This window comes from Onychomys torridus, chromosome 7 (assembly GCF_903995425.1).
Source record: "Onychomys torridus chromosome 7, mOncTor1.1, whole genome shotgun sequence".
Classification (NCBI taxonomy): Eukaryota; Metazoa; Chordata; class Mammalia; order Rodentia; family Cricetidae; genus Onychomys; species Onychomys torridus.
In genome coordinates, this window is record NC_050449.1 from 116,212,316 (window position 1) to 116,229,319 (window position 17,004).

The 17,004-nt window shown below is 41.5% G+C and overlaps 1 protein-coding gene across 3 annotated transcripts in view; it reads right to left on the reverse strand.

Moving 5' to 3' along the window:
• Nucleotides 1-1,156: 1,156 nt before the first annotated feature.
• The window catches only part of LOC118586959 (sodium- and chloride-dependent transporter XTRP3A), a 39,645-nt gene continuing 23,797 nt past the window's right edge, over nt 1,157-17,004 (reverse strand). For all 3 annotated transcript variants that reach the window (XM_036192428.1, XM_036192430.1, XM_036192429.1), the window contains 4 exons: nt 7,074-7,278; nt 5,543-5,702; nt 2,841-3,006; nt 1,157-2,220 (listed from right to left, as the gene is read on the reverse strand). In XM_036192428.1, coding sequence (XP_036048321.1) covers nt 2,071-2,220; nt 2,841-3,006; nt 5,543-5,702; nt 7,074-7,278 — 681 coding nt within the window. In that variant the 3' untranslated portion in view covers nt 1,157-2,070. The remainder of the gene's footprint in view (nt 2,221-2,840; nt 3,007-5,542; nt 5,703-7,073; nt 7,279-17,004) is intronic.

The window sequence follows — 17,004 nt, forward strand, 5'->3', positions numbered from 1 at the left end:
CTGCCTGCCTGACTGGCCTGAAACTGAGACTGCAATGGGTACTGGTGTAGGGCTGTGCCCCTGGGCCCAAAGCCTAGGGGCTGGGGTGTTCAGGTTTGAGGATAAAGACTCACCTCCAATATAACTATTTCTAAACACACCACATACATTCCTTCCTTCTCAAATAGGCTCTCCTCCGGTTCTCAGATTTGATTGCACATTGGATTCACCTGAGAGCCTGGATCTCACTCCCAAGATTTTCTGATGGATGCCCTTTGGATTCAGTAGCATGGACACTGGACATTTTCAATGCTCCCAGGTGTTTGGAATGGAATTACTGAAAAAGTAGTAGAATAATGATATAGAAAAACCGTCCTCTTTTCACCTTTGAGGGTACATGAGACCTTGACTATGACTGACCCTAGGAAGGCAAGACAAGTACAGAAAGTCAGTGACTGTGCCTGAAGGCTGAGAGGAGGGGTCAGAGACTTAAGAGTTAAGGAACAGACTCTGCTGTATTATCATGGGTTGCACCCACTTTTCAAGCCTAAAAACTATCTGATGAGAAATCAGGAGTAAATGTTTAGGTAAATATGCTCCTTCTTACATTTTAAGGGTAGTGATCATTTGAAACCAGGTCTAAAGAAAAGATGGAAATGTTGATAAGATGGCAGCTGAGATAGTGAAAGATTTTTCTTTTTTTGTAAGATATAGTCCTATACTACTGTTGGAAAGACATCATCATTATATACCATTTTCAATTTATATATGTATTATTTTAATTTATGTGTATGTGTTTTGTGTGTGTTTGTATATGTTAATGCTGGTGAACACAAGGACAGAAAAGGATGTCGGATCCCCCAGAACTAGAATTATCAGAGGTTGTAGACTTCCCAACATGGATGCTGGGAACCAAACTTTGGTCCTCTGCAAATGTAGCAAGCATTTAGCCAGAAAATTTTCTCTTCACCCCCACTAATACATATACACCAAAGACCTTTCTAGTGTCTACTCTTACCATTGGGAAAAAGAGAGAGAAATAAAAGACATCTCTTGTTGATGTTCCAAGTGATGTCTAAGTGTCTTCAAAGGTATCTGCACATATAGACCCAAAGAAATCCTTCAATTCCATGAGCTCAGCAAAGATTTCTAGTACAGTAAGGACTCTCAGTCTAGATAACCTTGATCCATTTTATTATGATAAAAAAGAAAAAAGACAAATTCATATGATGGATGGATAACAACCATAAATATGGAGTGTTTTCAGCTACACACTACACTGTGTGATTTATATACATTTTAGAAAACATTATGTAGAGAGGTGAATGAAGGTGGTTGTAAATGACGTTTGTAGGAAAGTTAAAATTACTTGTACCTTTATGAATGCATCTGACACTGAAACCCTAGGGATCGATGTGTCTGTTCAGATTCCTTGTACAGTCTAGAGTTGTAGAGAGGTTAGTCCTGGCCCACTGTGAAGAACCTTAGATTCTGAGAAAGGTGACCTCCTTTGGAGTCCCAGCAAAACTTCCCTTAGTGGCCACTAAATCCTGGTAGTATTTAGAGAGTAGTGAATTTACATATTCACTGTGACTTTAAAGAAAAGAATTCTACTATGTCACCTTTCATGCTTCAGAAACCTCTGACACTGGTTGAAAAGCAATTGCTCTCTAGAATATTGTTTTCTTTTGAGCAAAAAACAAAACAAAACAAAACAAAAACAAAACAAAACAACAACAACAAAAAAACTGAAGTGCTTGTTTGGCTCCTAAGAGTTACAGTCAAGTTTCTAATGACAGTTTACCTTAAATTCTAGGACTTTCTAGAATCAAGGAGACAATGATCTTCAGTACTGGTATTAACCCCTGATGACAAGGAGGCTACAAAGTATGACCTTTAGATGGCCAGGGATGGAGGGTCCCCCTAAAGGATGTGGTCCCCTTCCCAAGGCAGTCCTCTTTCTCTAAACTCCCTAGTCCTCTTTACAGACTCAGGAGGCCCCAAACCAGCACTCCAGCCAAGGAGTTCCCACCAGCAGGCAGTAACTGTGAAACAGAGAGTGGCTGACTTCGGCCTCTGGGAGGTCCATTCTTAGGCCACTGGGGCCGAGTCTCCCATCTTGAGGCGATTCCTGATGAAAGTCCCCAGGGCCACCAGGGGGATGCACATGATAGATGAAGCCACCAGCAAACCGATGACAGCTAGTGCATGTGGGGGGTAATCCTTGGTCACCAGCTGCCCCTGGGAGAAGAGACTGAGTATCAGGGGAATGTCCCTCCTATCAAGTCCAAGAGAACTGTTTACCTAAGGCTTCTATGAAGGGGAAGATGCTGAACAGTGAGAAGAGGACTGTGGTACTCCATTTACCCTGAAATTCACAGCAAGTCTTCAGAGAAACCATGCCCATTTTTTTTCTATATTTCATAAAGAAAGATAATTCTTTTTTCATATGAATGTGAGAGACTGTATGTGAAGCTCTCCAAGAAGAATGCCATAGAAACAATCCTTCTAGTACCGTATTCTGAGCCCTAAATGTAATGTAACATTTAGCACGGACTAGAACTTTCTGTGGTGGTAGAAATGCTCTGTATAAATATATCTAGTGTGGCATACCAGAGGAACCAGTACTTTTAGGGAAAGATCCACTGGGATTCTGTGGGTGACTCTTACTCTCTCCATGCATCATGGTTAAAAACTCACAGCCCAGTTCTGCTGTACTGGACTGAGCGTCTGTGAAACATCTTGATGTTTCCCATGCTATCACCTGTAACCTTCCCACACCACAGCAATGATTTCCTGTGTTCTGAAGTGATATCATGGGCTCTGCCCTTATTCCCCATCCCTGCAGGAACATCAGGTACCTGAGTGGCATCCCAGGCTTGGTACTGTAGTGTTCCTGTGAGGATATAGTCACTCAGGTAGAAGGCAAAGAGGCTGATGATGAGCAGTGGACTCACAAATGCCCACATGGCCTTCCAGTACCAGTTGAGGGTGCGGCCAGTCATAGCCTGAAGGTCATTTTCAAATCTGTTTGGACCACAAGGAGAGAGAGAGCCTAGGTTTATTCATGCTCTGGTGGGAGGGGCTCCAGTTTGCATACCCTCTGCCCTTTAGGAAGATGCTGTTTGGTTATTAATGATGTTTGAATGTGCCCCCAAACCCATCTGATCCTATCCTGGGGGAGGTATTGAGGTGAAGGGAAATGGGCTGAAGCTGCCTGAGGGAGTATGACCAATAAAGAATGGGTCATGGGATACCTCCCTGGTGCTGGCCTTCAGAGATCCCCAGATGTGGACCAGAGGCTAGTTCCCAGAGAAGGTGGGATCAGGGTCCATGGGGGAGGGGAATGCCAGTCCTCTCAGTCCACAAGGCTAGGGTGACATTGTGTCTCTGCCCACCCACTCTGTCCATCAGTGATGGTTCCAAGTATTCTCTAGTGCCTCCTAGAGATGGTCACAGAGCAGTCACTTTGTGTCTGGAAGGGCTTGGCCTTGGCATAGAAGGGCACGTAGATGGAGTAAGAGCAAAGCTTCTAGGCTGAAACCCAAAGACCACCCTCTGTACTCTCTCATCTTGGCCATATTCTAGCTTTCTCATTTTTTCTCTCTTGGCTCTCTTGCCTACACATAAAAGTGCTGAAGCATTCCTTTACCATGGATTTGATGGGTCAGTCCTATAGGTTACAATACTCAAGTGTAAGTTTGAAAGCATTTCAGCACTTAGGGACCTAAGCAACCTCTCTATTTTTCAGGAGAGAGGCTGGAGACCAGGGCTCTGATGGAATTTGATGAGGGCTCTCAGAGCTTAGGTGGCCAGGTAACCTCAGACCAGGGCCTTGAAATCTGCTCCCTGGACTGGGGCCAAATAAAATGCCGTTGTCAGCAGCTGCAGTCTCAGCCACCTGCCTCCTCATACATGTCTGTTCTACTGAGTCCATGTGTGGTTGTGCAGAGCTCTGCCTGCTACTTTCTAACTTGACTGAGCTGGACTCTAGTCATGAATGTGCAATGAGAACACCAGGACAAAGGTCAGGAAGGGCTGTGTGCTTCTTGTTCCTCCCCTGTTCACTTTGGAATAGAGAAAGGCTGCGCAGCGGGCTGCAGCGGAATGAGGAGCCTGTTACTGGAGGCCACTAGATGGCGACGTCTCCTGAATGAGCAAAAAGTTCCTCCTGGCCTTGGTCTGGATCACCAACAGAACTTCAAGATTCCCTTTGTTTCTCCTTCTTCCCATCCCTTGCCACCACTTCCGGCATATAACTTTGTCCCTCTTCAGTCACTCCAGAGAGCTGAGGTTCGGGCCTCCCTTTAGCTTTCTTCTACTCTGAAACACCCACCTCATGGCCAGGTCTCTTTCTCCCTGAAAATTGGCATTTTTTTAAGGTGACCATTTATTTATACCTCTTCACAATGGGTAATCCAGAAATTAGTTACCCAATACTTAAGGACTTCAAAATGTCATAAGCTGAGGGAGTGCATAAGAGGAAAGGATAAAAATCCCAAGTCGGTTTGGGAATGCTACAAAGTATAATCCCCGTTTTAGGTTCCCAAGCATTTTCAAGACTCTGAGTCCTTGGGGGAAAGCCATCAATCTGATTACCTAACTTATCTACTGAACAGTTGGTAACTGGAGATGCTTCAGTATGTCATGGAACCCTGGCTCTTCAAGAGACAGTGGGGAATGCTTCTTAATGGACAGCCTACCAGAGTGTCAAGGCTGGTTTTACCTAAGCCTAAACCAGTTTAGATCATCAGGAAGAATCAAGGAAGAGAGAGCACAGCTCTTTGACCCAGATCACATTCAAACAGCATCTGTAGTATGACTCTGAATCCCCTTCTATGACCTCACTCAACAGGACTGAGTGACTGGAGGGCCTTCGGTTCTCAATGGTTCCTTGTTGCTCCTGCTGCTGCTTGACAGAAAACTGGAAAACCAAATCCTACACTAGTAGGTCTCAGCATGTAGTCCCCAGAACACCAAGGAATGTCTGAGTTCTTGGACCTCAACCCAGATCTCCTCAACCAGAACCTCTTACAGGCAGTAGTCTGGTTTTTTTACAAGATCCCCAAATGACATGATATTTCCCTGGCTTGAAACCTGTCTTGTTCAGTAATATTGGCCCCAGATATACATACCATCACTTGGGAGGCCAAAAAACATCCCAGTGTTGGCCAGGGTACCAAGGCAGAAATCCGACCATATTCATAGGCAGAGTTTTCAAACTGGACCCTGGTCAGCTTTCTTGAAAAGTTCTGATGTTGGTGGAAGATTACAGAATCTAGTCCTGGAGACTGAGTTCCTACCCAGAAAGCCATGAGTATAGTAGGGCCAACAGGGAAACATGCCACAATACAAAACGGCAAACAGGAAATGGAAAGAAACTGTTGGATGCAGGCAAACTGAGGAAGCAAGAGATAGCTGAGATCTGAGAGCAAAGAACAAACTGATAATTCTGGTATCTAAAACAGGCATGCCCACTGAGGAAAGATGGTTTTCTTATGAGTGTGGCCCTGCAGCTTATCTGCCCCACATAGAAGGCAGGCAGGGTCTGGGATCTCCTTACCTCTTTAGCCCATACACATAGCATACAGCTATAGTCTCCACCAGCACAATGAGCAGCAGGGACAGTGTGGCTGCATAGTCGTTGAATATGTCAAACCAGTAGTTTCCAGCCTCCATGGTGAACACCATGCCAATGGCACAGCTGATGAGACACACCAAACCTGGAACACAAGATCACTGCTCATCTCTTTGAGTCTCTCTGCCTTTCATCATACATTTGATGTCAACAAGAACCATAAATCCCTAGATGTGCTTTGGAGGGTGGGTTCAAACCCACATGAGCTATAGGAACTGTTCTGCAGAGCATTTCAGAGCAGAAAAAGAAACAACAGTCAGGTGTTGCTCTTTGGGTGACACCATGATGGCTGAGAGTCTGGGGATGCTGAAGATCCCAACAACTTAGCCTCAGAGAATATGGGAAATAGACCAGGGAAAAGGCTTAAATATGGTGTGTGGGTCCAGATAAGGATTGGCTTGGGAAGAAAATACAGTTTATGTAAGTCCTATCTAATGCCAGACTCTGGTCATGTATCAGACCCTATTAAGACTCCAAGGTAGCAGCCAGGAATCTCTTTTATAACAGGATGCCAAGGATTAGTGATGTCAAGTAACTGCCTATAGCACAACATGGCAGAGTCAATATTTGAGCTCTGGCCTTTAACCACCAATCTTTCCACGTTTTCTTCTGACTCCTTAGGGCTTTCCACAACGTGTTTGAATTTATAGTAGCCCTGCCCTTTCCACTGCCATACCACAACAATGTCAGCCACTGACTGCCCTGAGATGCTCACCTAAGGAGAAAGGAACTGTATGCACGTGTAATGTGGAGCACAGAGACCCAATTTCAGAAAAGATACCAAGTGCTAGGAAGCTCTGAGGAAAGGGGAAGAGAACACATCCCATTGGATGGCCAGAACATGTGATCAGATGTAGCACTTTTTCACCTACCCTGGACATAGAACCGTCAGAGGCAGAGGTTTTGAATGTCAAGCCCAGATTATCTTTTTCAATGACTTTCAGGAACAGAGACAAAAACTAGTAGCATTAGAAGTCAGAACAGAATGATCTATTGGGTGTGTCTGGAGATTATGTGGAAGGAGCTCCTTCTGGTGTGAGAACAGGCCATATGCCTACCTTAGGAAATGGACAGTTGATAACCATTATCCTTTGATTAAAACTAAAACAGATGTAGGCTCTCAAAGACTGGAGACCTTTGAGTGTGGGCTGGAGAGTTGTCACTTTTTCCCCTTTCCTCAGAGCCTCCCAGTACTTGGTATCTTTTCTGAAATTGGGTCTCTGCAGTCCACATTACATGCGCATACAGCTCCTAGGCCAGTCTACCCAAGTGAAGCTGTGGTGAGTTCTTAGCCAGCTCCTAGGACTGAGTAGCACACTGTTGCAAGAACAGATAGACTCCTACAGTCCTTATGGAGTTTTCTTAGAAGCACATGGCTCCTAAGGAAGCCCCTCCACTGATTGCCTTGCATTTCCCCACCCACCCATGCCCTGCCTCCACTGTCTGGTGTCCTGACCTGAAATGGCCTCCTTGGGCAGGTAGCTGGAGATGACCTTGCTGTCAGTCAGAGGGGTAAGGATGGCTGCTGTGTTTCCAAGCATGCTTCCCATACCCAGCATCAGCAGCATGAAGAAGTAGAGCACTGACCACAGCTGGGACACTTCCATGTTTTTAATGGCTTCAGTATAGACAATGAAGGCCAGGCCTGTGCCCTGGACAGCCTGAGAGTAATTAAAAGACACCAGTTACACATCTGAGTCAAAGGGAACAAGAGGTAGAATATCATAGTTTGAATGTGAAATGTCCTCCATAGGCTCATGCGTTTGAAGAGTATGTCCCCAGCTGTTGTACCTTTGGAGGTGTATATAACTTTAGGAGTTGAACTCTCATTGGAGAAAGTAGGTCATTGGGTAAGTGTCTTGAGATTTTATAATCTGCCCTAAATTCCTGTCTGTTTTTTGCTTCCTGGTCCATCAATAGTTAAGAGTCTCAGCCTCATGACCCTATTGTCATGAACTCTACAATCATTCTCCACCATGACAGATAGCACTCTCTCACTCTGGGAAGCAAATTAAGCATCCCATACCCTGTTAGTTCCTTCTTGTTAGGTATTTTGTTACAGCAACAAACATTTTGTATTGACTAATACAAAAATATAAGTAATCTCAATGGGAACAGTCAGCTTTAGGAACAGATAAGGATATGATGACACTTGTGGAAAATTCTAAATAAATATTAAATATTACAAAGCAACAATTTCACTATTATTATCAGGAGCCATCAATTCTAAACAATGTCAGTGTTGAAATACTCCCTACTGGGGTGGTCTGATCTCACTTCCCTGCCCATGGTTACCACTGAAAGCACCACATCATAAACAATTGGAATAAATAACTTTGAAAAAATAGTGTTTTCAACAATAAACAAAACTATTGGTTTAAAAGGTCACTGTAATATGAATATTAGATTAGATATTAATGAAGAAAGAATTAGTGGACATAGAGTTATGTCTCAGGGTAAATTCTATTCAATTGTAGTTTGACCTAAAGATGCACTTAAATTGGACTAATGCTGTCTTTGTACATAGTGAATTGTAACCTAACTTGATGTATAACAGACTTCAATCTTTATAACAAGTGCTGAATCTCAGACAATCATTTCAGCCCAGCTTCTGCAAACCAGACAGCCAACTGCTTAAAACAAGGGTCAAATAAGACAAATTAAGTTTTACCCAATTAAGTAGTCACTTCCATTTTCTTCTATTTTACTTTATGTATGTTGGTGTTTTGCCTGCATGTATGTCCACATGTATGTGTCATATCCTCTGGAACTGGAGTTACAGACAATTGTGAGCTGCCATGTGGGTGCTAGGAACTGAATTCAGGTCCTCTGGAAGAGCAGCTAGATGTGAACCATCTCTCCATCACCCTCATTCCATTTTTATGTATTATTTCCCTTCTTTTTTGCTATATATACAGCCTGTACATGTGAGTGTAGAACGTTATGAACTTCTTTTTGCCCAGTATGCTTTCCAACTACAGAATCAAGCCAATTGAGATCTATAAAAGTGACTTGCTATAAGATTCTGTCTTACTTTTCTGTTGCTGTGACAAAATGCCATGACCAAGGCAACATAAAAGAAGGTGTTTAATTTGGGGCTCCTGGTTGCAGAGGGTTGGAGTCCATGACCATCATGGGGGGAGCATGGCATCAGGCAGACAGGTATGGTGTTAGAGCATGAGAGCTTACATCCCCTTCTGCAAGTAGGAGGCAGAGGGAGCTAACTGGGAGTGGCCTAGGCTTTTGAAACCTCAAAGCCCATCACCAGTGACATACCTCCTCCAATGAGGCCATATCTCTTAATCCTTCCCCAAAAGCTCCACCAACTAGGGACCAATTATTCAAACATGAGGGCCATTCTCATTCAAACTACCACATTCTACTCCTTGACTGTCATAGGCTTGTGGCCATATCATAATGTGAAATGACTTTAATCTAACTCTAAAAGTTTCCCATAGTCTTTCATAATCTGAACACTGTTTTAAAGTCCAAAATCAAAAGTCTCTTCAGAGACTCAAGGCAACTTCTTAATTTAAACTCCTTGTAAAATTAAAAAGCAAATTGCATACTTTCAATATACAATGGCACAGAATAGACATGTATATTACCTCCCTACCAAAAGGGAAGAATGGGAATATAGTGAGAAAATACTGGACCAAGGCAAGACAGAAATCAAGCAGGATAAACTTCAAATCCTGTTGCTCTATATCTGCTGTCAACAGGTTAGATGGCTCTTCCCTTACATGTCTTTCTCTTGGTTTGGTTCCACTGTTCTTGGCAGGTGCCTCCTGTGATTCTAGCATCTCCAACATCTTGGGGTCTCCAACACAATCCAGATTTCATTTTTATAACTACATGTATGGCTTCTCTGGGCTTCCATACAGGGATTTCCCTGCTATACACCTGGCCTCAGAGACTTTTCTTAACTGTAGAGGAAGATCCCACAACTCCTTTACTACTGTATCCTTCAGGACTCTAAAGCCAAAACCACCTGGCCAATGCTGCCATGTTCAGCCATTTGAGTTGGAGCCTGTTCCCCTTCTTGAATTATATTTGCATAACGTCTTCCCTTGTTGTAGCTTTTAGTAGCAGAAAATTCCTTAGGCATTTCCCTTTTACAAGTTGTAGGATTAGCTGGGTGGGGTCTGCCCTGAGGACATAACTCCCTTTATTCCATTTCACATCAGGTCTATCCTTATTTCTTTTAGTACAGATATTAAATTCTTCGTGCTTTTTTTCTCCTCAAACTGTACATTTTATATTTCTTTTTGCCTTGCTTATTATTTTTCATTGTAGCCCCACATAAAAATGATTACTAATAACCATGAAAAAAGAGTTAATATTAGGCTGTTTTGAAATCTCCTCTGCCAATAAAATTAGTCCAAATGTTTCAATTTAGCCTCAGGCAGATTTTTAGAATAAGGACAGAATGCATCCACATTCTTTGCCAAAGTATCAGAAGAATGGTTTCTAATATTGTCAGCAATATTGTTCCCCTCTGAAACTTCTTGAGCTGAGCATCCATAATCTACATTGTTCTCAGCACTGCTGACCTCCAAGCTCTTATTAGGATGGTCTATTCAGCCCCACTTACAGTATTCAACAACTTTCCTAATCCAATGTCCCAAAGTCTTCCATATTCCTTCAAAAAACAGCATGGTCAGGCTTGTCACAGCAATAGCCCACTCCTTAGTACCAACTTTTGTCTTACTTTTCTGTTGTCATGACAAAAACACTATGACCAAGGCAACTTATAAAAAAAAAAAAGTGTTTAATTTGGGGCTCATGGTTTCAGAAGGTTGGAGTCCATGACCATCATGGGGGAAGGATAGCAGCAGGCAGGCAGGCAGGCATAATGCTAGAGCAGCAGCTAAGACACAAGTTGGAAGGAGAGAGAGCTAACTGGGAATGGCTTGGACTTTTGAAACCTCAAAGCCCACCCCCAGTGACACACCTTCTCCAACAAGGCCACACCTCTTAATCCTTCCCAAATAGTTCTACCAACTGAGGACCAAGTATTCAAACATGAGCTTATGGGGAACATTCTCATTAAACCACCACAGATTCCCTTCTAGTAACATAGAAAGAAGTAGAAAGAAAACTAGCCAACCAGTCATACAAATAAAATTACGATATAGAGATTACAATATGTAAACACAAAGTTATGAGACCTATGGAATAGGAGGGAAAAGAGTAATATAGATCTAAATGCATATCTTCAAGGAGAAAAGACAGAAACAGAAGCAACAGTTAAGAAATAATATATATGAACTTTCCAAAACTGAAAAGAAATCATAGATTCATAAATCCAGCAGGTTAATATTATTTAGGCTCAGGCCTGGATTAGATAATAAAAATACATCCATGCTAAATTCACCGAAGCTACCAAAGACAAAAGGACATATTTAGTGAAGTTAGAGAAAGGACTATTCACTTACAAAAATAAAAGACGGGTGGACAAAACAGTTCAGCCAGTAAAGATACATGCAGTGCAGGTCTGAACTTACATTCAACCTCTGGACGCATGTAAAGATAGAGAACTGACTTCACAAAATAGTCCTCTGACCTCCACACAAGTGTTTCAGCATCCATCCATACACAAACACACATACTAGTAATTAATTTAAGACAAAATAATAAAAGAAAAATTCAGCAGCAACAACTGAAACCAGAATTATAAGGCAAATATTATTAAAATATTGAGAGAAAATAACTGTTAACCTAAAAAACTCTACTCTAGGGACAAGTTATTTAAGAAATGGGGCCAGGGGCTGTAGAAGTGGCCCAGTGGTTAAGTGCACTCACTGGCTACTCTTCTAAAGGACCTGGGTTCAATTCCCAGTACCAACAGTGGCTTACACATGTTTGTAACTCTGGTTCCAGAGATCTGACACCCATTTCTGACTTCTATGGGCACTGGGCATGCACATGGTGCATGTACATACATGTAGACAAATACACATAAAATAAAATAATTTTTAAAAAGACTATGATAATATATTGCTGGGTAGGGGTGGCACATGCCTTTAATCCCAGCACCTGGGAAGCAGAGGCAGATCTCTGAGTTCAAGGACAGCCTGGTCTACAGAGTGAGATCCAGGAGAGCCAGGGCTACACAGAGAAACCCTGTCTTGAAAAACAAACAAACAAACAACAACAAGAAAGGAAGGAAGAAAGGAAGGAAGGAAGGAAGGAAGAAAGGAAGGAAGGAAGAAAGGAGTGGGACAAATACAGGTGTTTTATTTGGAAGCAAAGTCTAACAAAGCTTATTGTTTGTAATACTTGCCCTGCCAGGCATGGTGGCACACACCTTTAAGCCCAGCACTCTAGAGGCAGAGGCCAGCCTGGTCTACAAAGCAAGTTCCAGGACAGTCAGGGCTTTTACACAGGGAAATCCTGTCTTGAGTCACACATCCTGCATGCCCCACCAAAAAAAAAAAAAAAAAAGAAACCAAATGAGCTTGCCTTATAGGACAATATCTTTAGACAAGATTTATTTAGTTATGTGTACGTGTACATGCACATGTGTGTTTGTGTGCCCACAAGGCCAGAAGAAAACACTGGATTCTCTGGAGGTGACTATGAACTACTTGACAATGCGAGTGTTGGGAACTAAACCGAAATCTGCTGGAAGACACCAAGCTTTTCTAACTGCCAAACTATCTCTTCAGCCCTACAGGAAGGTATTTTAAAGTTAACTCTTCTCTCCCAAAGATAGTTAGAATGCAAGAAATAGCATTGAACAAATAAAATCCTATGTGTGTGTGTGGGGGTGTGTGTGCCAAGGACTGAACTCAGGGCTTTGTGCATCCTAAGTATGAAGTATTTGGCAAGTTATGGGTTTAAAAGGCCTGAGCTGCATGACAATCATATTCAAAACAGAAGAGTGGAACCAAGTCTGGCCTACACCTGTAATCCCAGCATTCAGGAGGCAGAAGTGGGAAGATCAGGATTTTAATATCATTCCTCTGTTTTAAAAAAAAAGCAAAAACAGGAAAATAAGAGAAAGTGTTTTAAAATTCTTACATTGTTTGAAAGGGAAGTAAAGGTATTCTCTAAGATTAAGCTGTGTTAAACATTAATGAGAGATTTCAGGAAGAAGACATAAAAGTCCAAATTTCAAACAGTACAGAATAGGGTAGAAAGGAAAGAAAATAAGAAACAGAGAAAGGAAGGAACAGGGGAAAGTCAGTCTAAAAAAATCAGTTATTATAACATTCTTGGACATAGAGCCAATCTCAAAAATAAGTGAGGAAAAACTAAGTGCCAGAACCAAAAGAAGGGAACTGAATGTCAAACCTTAGAACGGGTGTCACAGATGTCCAGGTGAGACCTAGATCTTGAAGACTGGGTGTTAGGGTCTTGGTGTCTGAGCTGTGCAGGGATGGAGGGTCAGGACATAGACCCTGAGGCAGGGAGCTGGGCTGAACAACTGTGCTGACTAGATGTATGTCAACTTGATATAAGCTAGGGTTATATGAAAGGAGGAGACCTCAGTTGAGAAAATGCCTCCATAAGCTGTAGGGCATTTTCTCAACTAGTGACAGGGGATGCAGCCCATTGTGAGTGATACAATCCCTGGCCCAGTGGTCCTGAGTTCTACAAGAAAGCAGGCTGAATACATCATGGGGAACAAGTCAGTAAGCAGCACCCCTCCATGGCCTCTGCATCAGCTCCTGCCTCCACTATTCTACCTTGTTTGAGTTCCTGACTTCCTTCAGTGATGAACAGCATATGGAAGTGTAAGCCAATAAGCCCTTTCCTCCCCTACTTGCTTTGGGTCATGGTATTTCATCATAGCAATTATAACTCTAACTAAAACAACAAACAATGGGAAGAAAGTGTTGTGTCTCTCTATGGGATGACTTAGAATGATGTACCTAGAAAACAAAATACCCAAACCAACCAACTATTCTGCAACCTCACTGATAAACCAATGTCATGGAACCTCTTCTCTAGAAGTAGTCAGCAAAAGTCTTTATAGTGAATCTAAGAACTGGTCAGTGTGTTCACTTAACACTTAGAATTTCACCAGGCTCAAAGTACAGGAAAACAATTGTGCTTGAGACTCCAGTAAAAACAACAATAATAGTGAAAAAAAGGACTAAAATACAAATATTGAAAAGAAATGTACAAAATTGTGTCTGTAGGTAATAGGATAGTTTATACAGAAAACAGAAGCAGTTATGGCAGCCTGTGGATCAGATATAAGCTCTCGGGCACTGCTCCAGCACCCTGACTGCCCACCTGTTGCCATGCTTACTGCCATGATGATCATGGACTCACTCCTGAAACTGTAAGCAAACCCTCAATTAAATGCTTTATTTGATAAGTTGCATTGGTCATAGTGTCTCTTCATAGCAACAGAAAATTAACTAAAACATCTTCTATTCCATGAGCATAAAATATCTTTCCTTTCCTGGTGCCATCCTGAACTTCTTTAATAAGCATTTCACATTTTTATTGTAAATATGTCTCATTTTCTTAATTCTATTTACTTAGAGCTCAAACAACTTAATAGCAAAGAGCCCAATTTAAAAATGGACAAATAAATGGCCTATATAGACATTTCTTTAAAAAGACACAAGGAGGTGGCAGAGATGGCTCAGTGGTTAAGAGTGCCTGCTACTCTTGCAGAGGACCTGGGTTCAGTTCCCAGCACCCACATGGAAATTCATAACCACTGGTAACAGCCCTCTTCTTACCTCTGTGAGTACCTGACACACATGTAGTACACATGTATACAAGCAAGCAAAATACTCATACATGTCAAATAAAGCAAATACATCTAAAACATTTTTAAACAGACACAAATAGTCAGCAAATATATTAACAAAAAGTCAGCATTATTAATCTTCAAGAAAATCACAATTAGATATTATTGCAAAGGAAATGAAAAAAGTCATTGTGTCAAGGATAGAGCAGCATTCTCATCTTTACTGCAGTAAAAAATCCAGGATATGAAAACAACCATGGGAGAGTGAATATAGAGAATGTGCAGTATATATCCACAAAGGAATACTATTTAGACATAGACAAATACTTCATTTTTGCATTCATTTAGAAATTGATAAATGAATTTCAAAGAAGATAGGGAAAGTGGCAGAGAGTGAAGACAGAGGTTAGACAAGAGTCACCAAAACACCAGAGTTAGAAGCAGAAATCATTGCTGCTGTGCTCAGCACTGTAGGCAACTCTAATCTACAAAAATCCATAACACTTAAAAATAACTAATGTCAAAAATCATTAATGTCTGAGGAGACAGAAATGATAACAGCATTGATCTGGTTGCTGTGTGTTTCATACTTGTATCAAATCATAAGGCTCATCATAAGTATAGACGAATATTATGTTGATAAATATATTTTAAAAACAATGTATCATGGGCAAAAAATGTAAGGATTTGTCTACAATAAGGAGGGAAAACTTGATATTAATTTCAGGGACCTTTAATTGTGTCCTTAAAAATTTCTTTGTTCTATATAAAAAAACCCCACATATTAAATGATAAAAGGTTTGCAGTGTTCATTTGAGAAATGGAAATATTGGTGTTTGTGTGCTGGATAGTTTTATGGCAACTTGACACAAGCTAGAGTTATCTGAAAGGAAGGAACCTCAGTTAAGAAATGCTTCCATTAGATCTGGCTGTAGGACATTTTCTTGATTAATGCTTGCTGGGGGAGTATCCAGACCATTGTGGGTGGTGCCATCCCTGGGCTATTGGTGCTGGGTTCTATATAAAAGCAGGTTGAATAGGCCATAAACAGCACACCTCCTTGGTCTCTGCATCAGCTCCTGCCTCCAGGTTTCTACCGTTTGAATTCCTGTCCTGACTTACTTCAATGATGAATAGCAATATAAAAGTGTAAGCCAAATAAACCCTTTCCTGCCCAAGTTGCTTTGGTGATGATGTTTCATCTTAGCAATAGTAATCCTAACTAAAACAGTATGCTAAATTATACTCTGCCTTTCCCAAGTTTTTAAAACTTCAAAAGAGGGGGCTGGAGAGATGGCTCAGAGGTTAAGGGCACTGGCTGGTTTTCCAGAGGTCCTGAGTTCAATTCCCAGCAACCACATGGTGGCTCACAACCATCTATAATGAGATCTAGTGTGTACGCATACATGCAGGCGTAACATCTGGCGCCCAACGTTCATGGTAGGAATTCATGAAAAAGCCTCTTGCCTGTGACCTTGTGGGCCCTAGCTCAGGCCCGAGCTACACTTAGCCAGTTGTGGTGGTGCACACCAGTAGGATTTACTGAAGAAGGCAGAGGAAGGAGGATACTGAGTTGAGGCTTGCTAAGGAGAAGCTTCAGCCAGGGCCCTGACACAAATGGTGGCAGTGGAACCATGGAGGCAGCGGCTGCTGCTCTGAGTTGCAGGCTTCTTCTCATCATGTTGGTAACTGCGGTGATGCTACAAAGGGTTTACCACTGCTTGCTCAGAGAAGAATTGCTCAGACCATGGTGTTACAAGAAAGCCTCGGCAAAGGTCAGTTTGGAAAAGTTTGGCAAGGCAAATGGTGGGGAGAAATTGCTGTGAAGATTTTCTCTTCTAGGGAAGAACGTTCATGGTCCCAGAGACAGACATTTATCAGACTGTGATTACTCCAAACCACAGAGGAGGCACCAAAAAAACCAAAAAAACAAAACAAACAAACCAAAAACCAAAAAACAAAAACAACAACAACAACAAAACAAACAAACAAACAAACAAACAAACAAGTCTGCAGGGAACCATGACTACACCTAACAGTGACTTTGAAATCTTCAAAGGGATGACAGGACCCCACAAAGATGATTCCACATGGACTATGGTAAAGCCATTAACATCACCAAAAGATAGACTTTGGAATTCAAACTGCTCAGGACAATTTGAGATGGCTAGATGAGATGATACAGCCTGACAGACTACTTGAACAAGGACTTGAAACAAGCCCTGAACTTTCTCATTATGCAGTGGCTGGACAAATGATACAGGACTTGAAAATTAACCCAAAAATAGAGTTTTTGTTAAAAAAAGAAAAAGGAGAATATAGATATGAGGTAGGTCACTGAATCTACCCTGAGAAAAAAGATAAAGAAATAATAGGATAAATGGGTAGATCATTGAATCTACAATAAAAAGAAAAAGGGAAAGATATAAAAATGACAAAAGGTAGATTACTGAAACTATTATGAAAAGAAAAAAGAGAGAATATGGATATGATCGGAAAAAAAGTCCATTATTGGATCTACATTTAAAAAGGAACTACTTGTTTTAAATAGGATAAGTAATGAAATTTTTTTTGCCCAAGTTTATCAAATGTTACTGGACTGGACATTGTTAATATATATAATGGAGTTTTTATCTGAATTTGTCAAATGTTAATGGACTAGACATTGTTA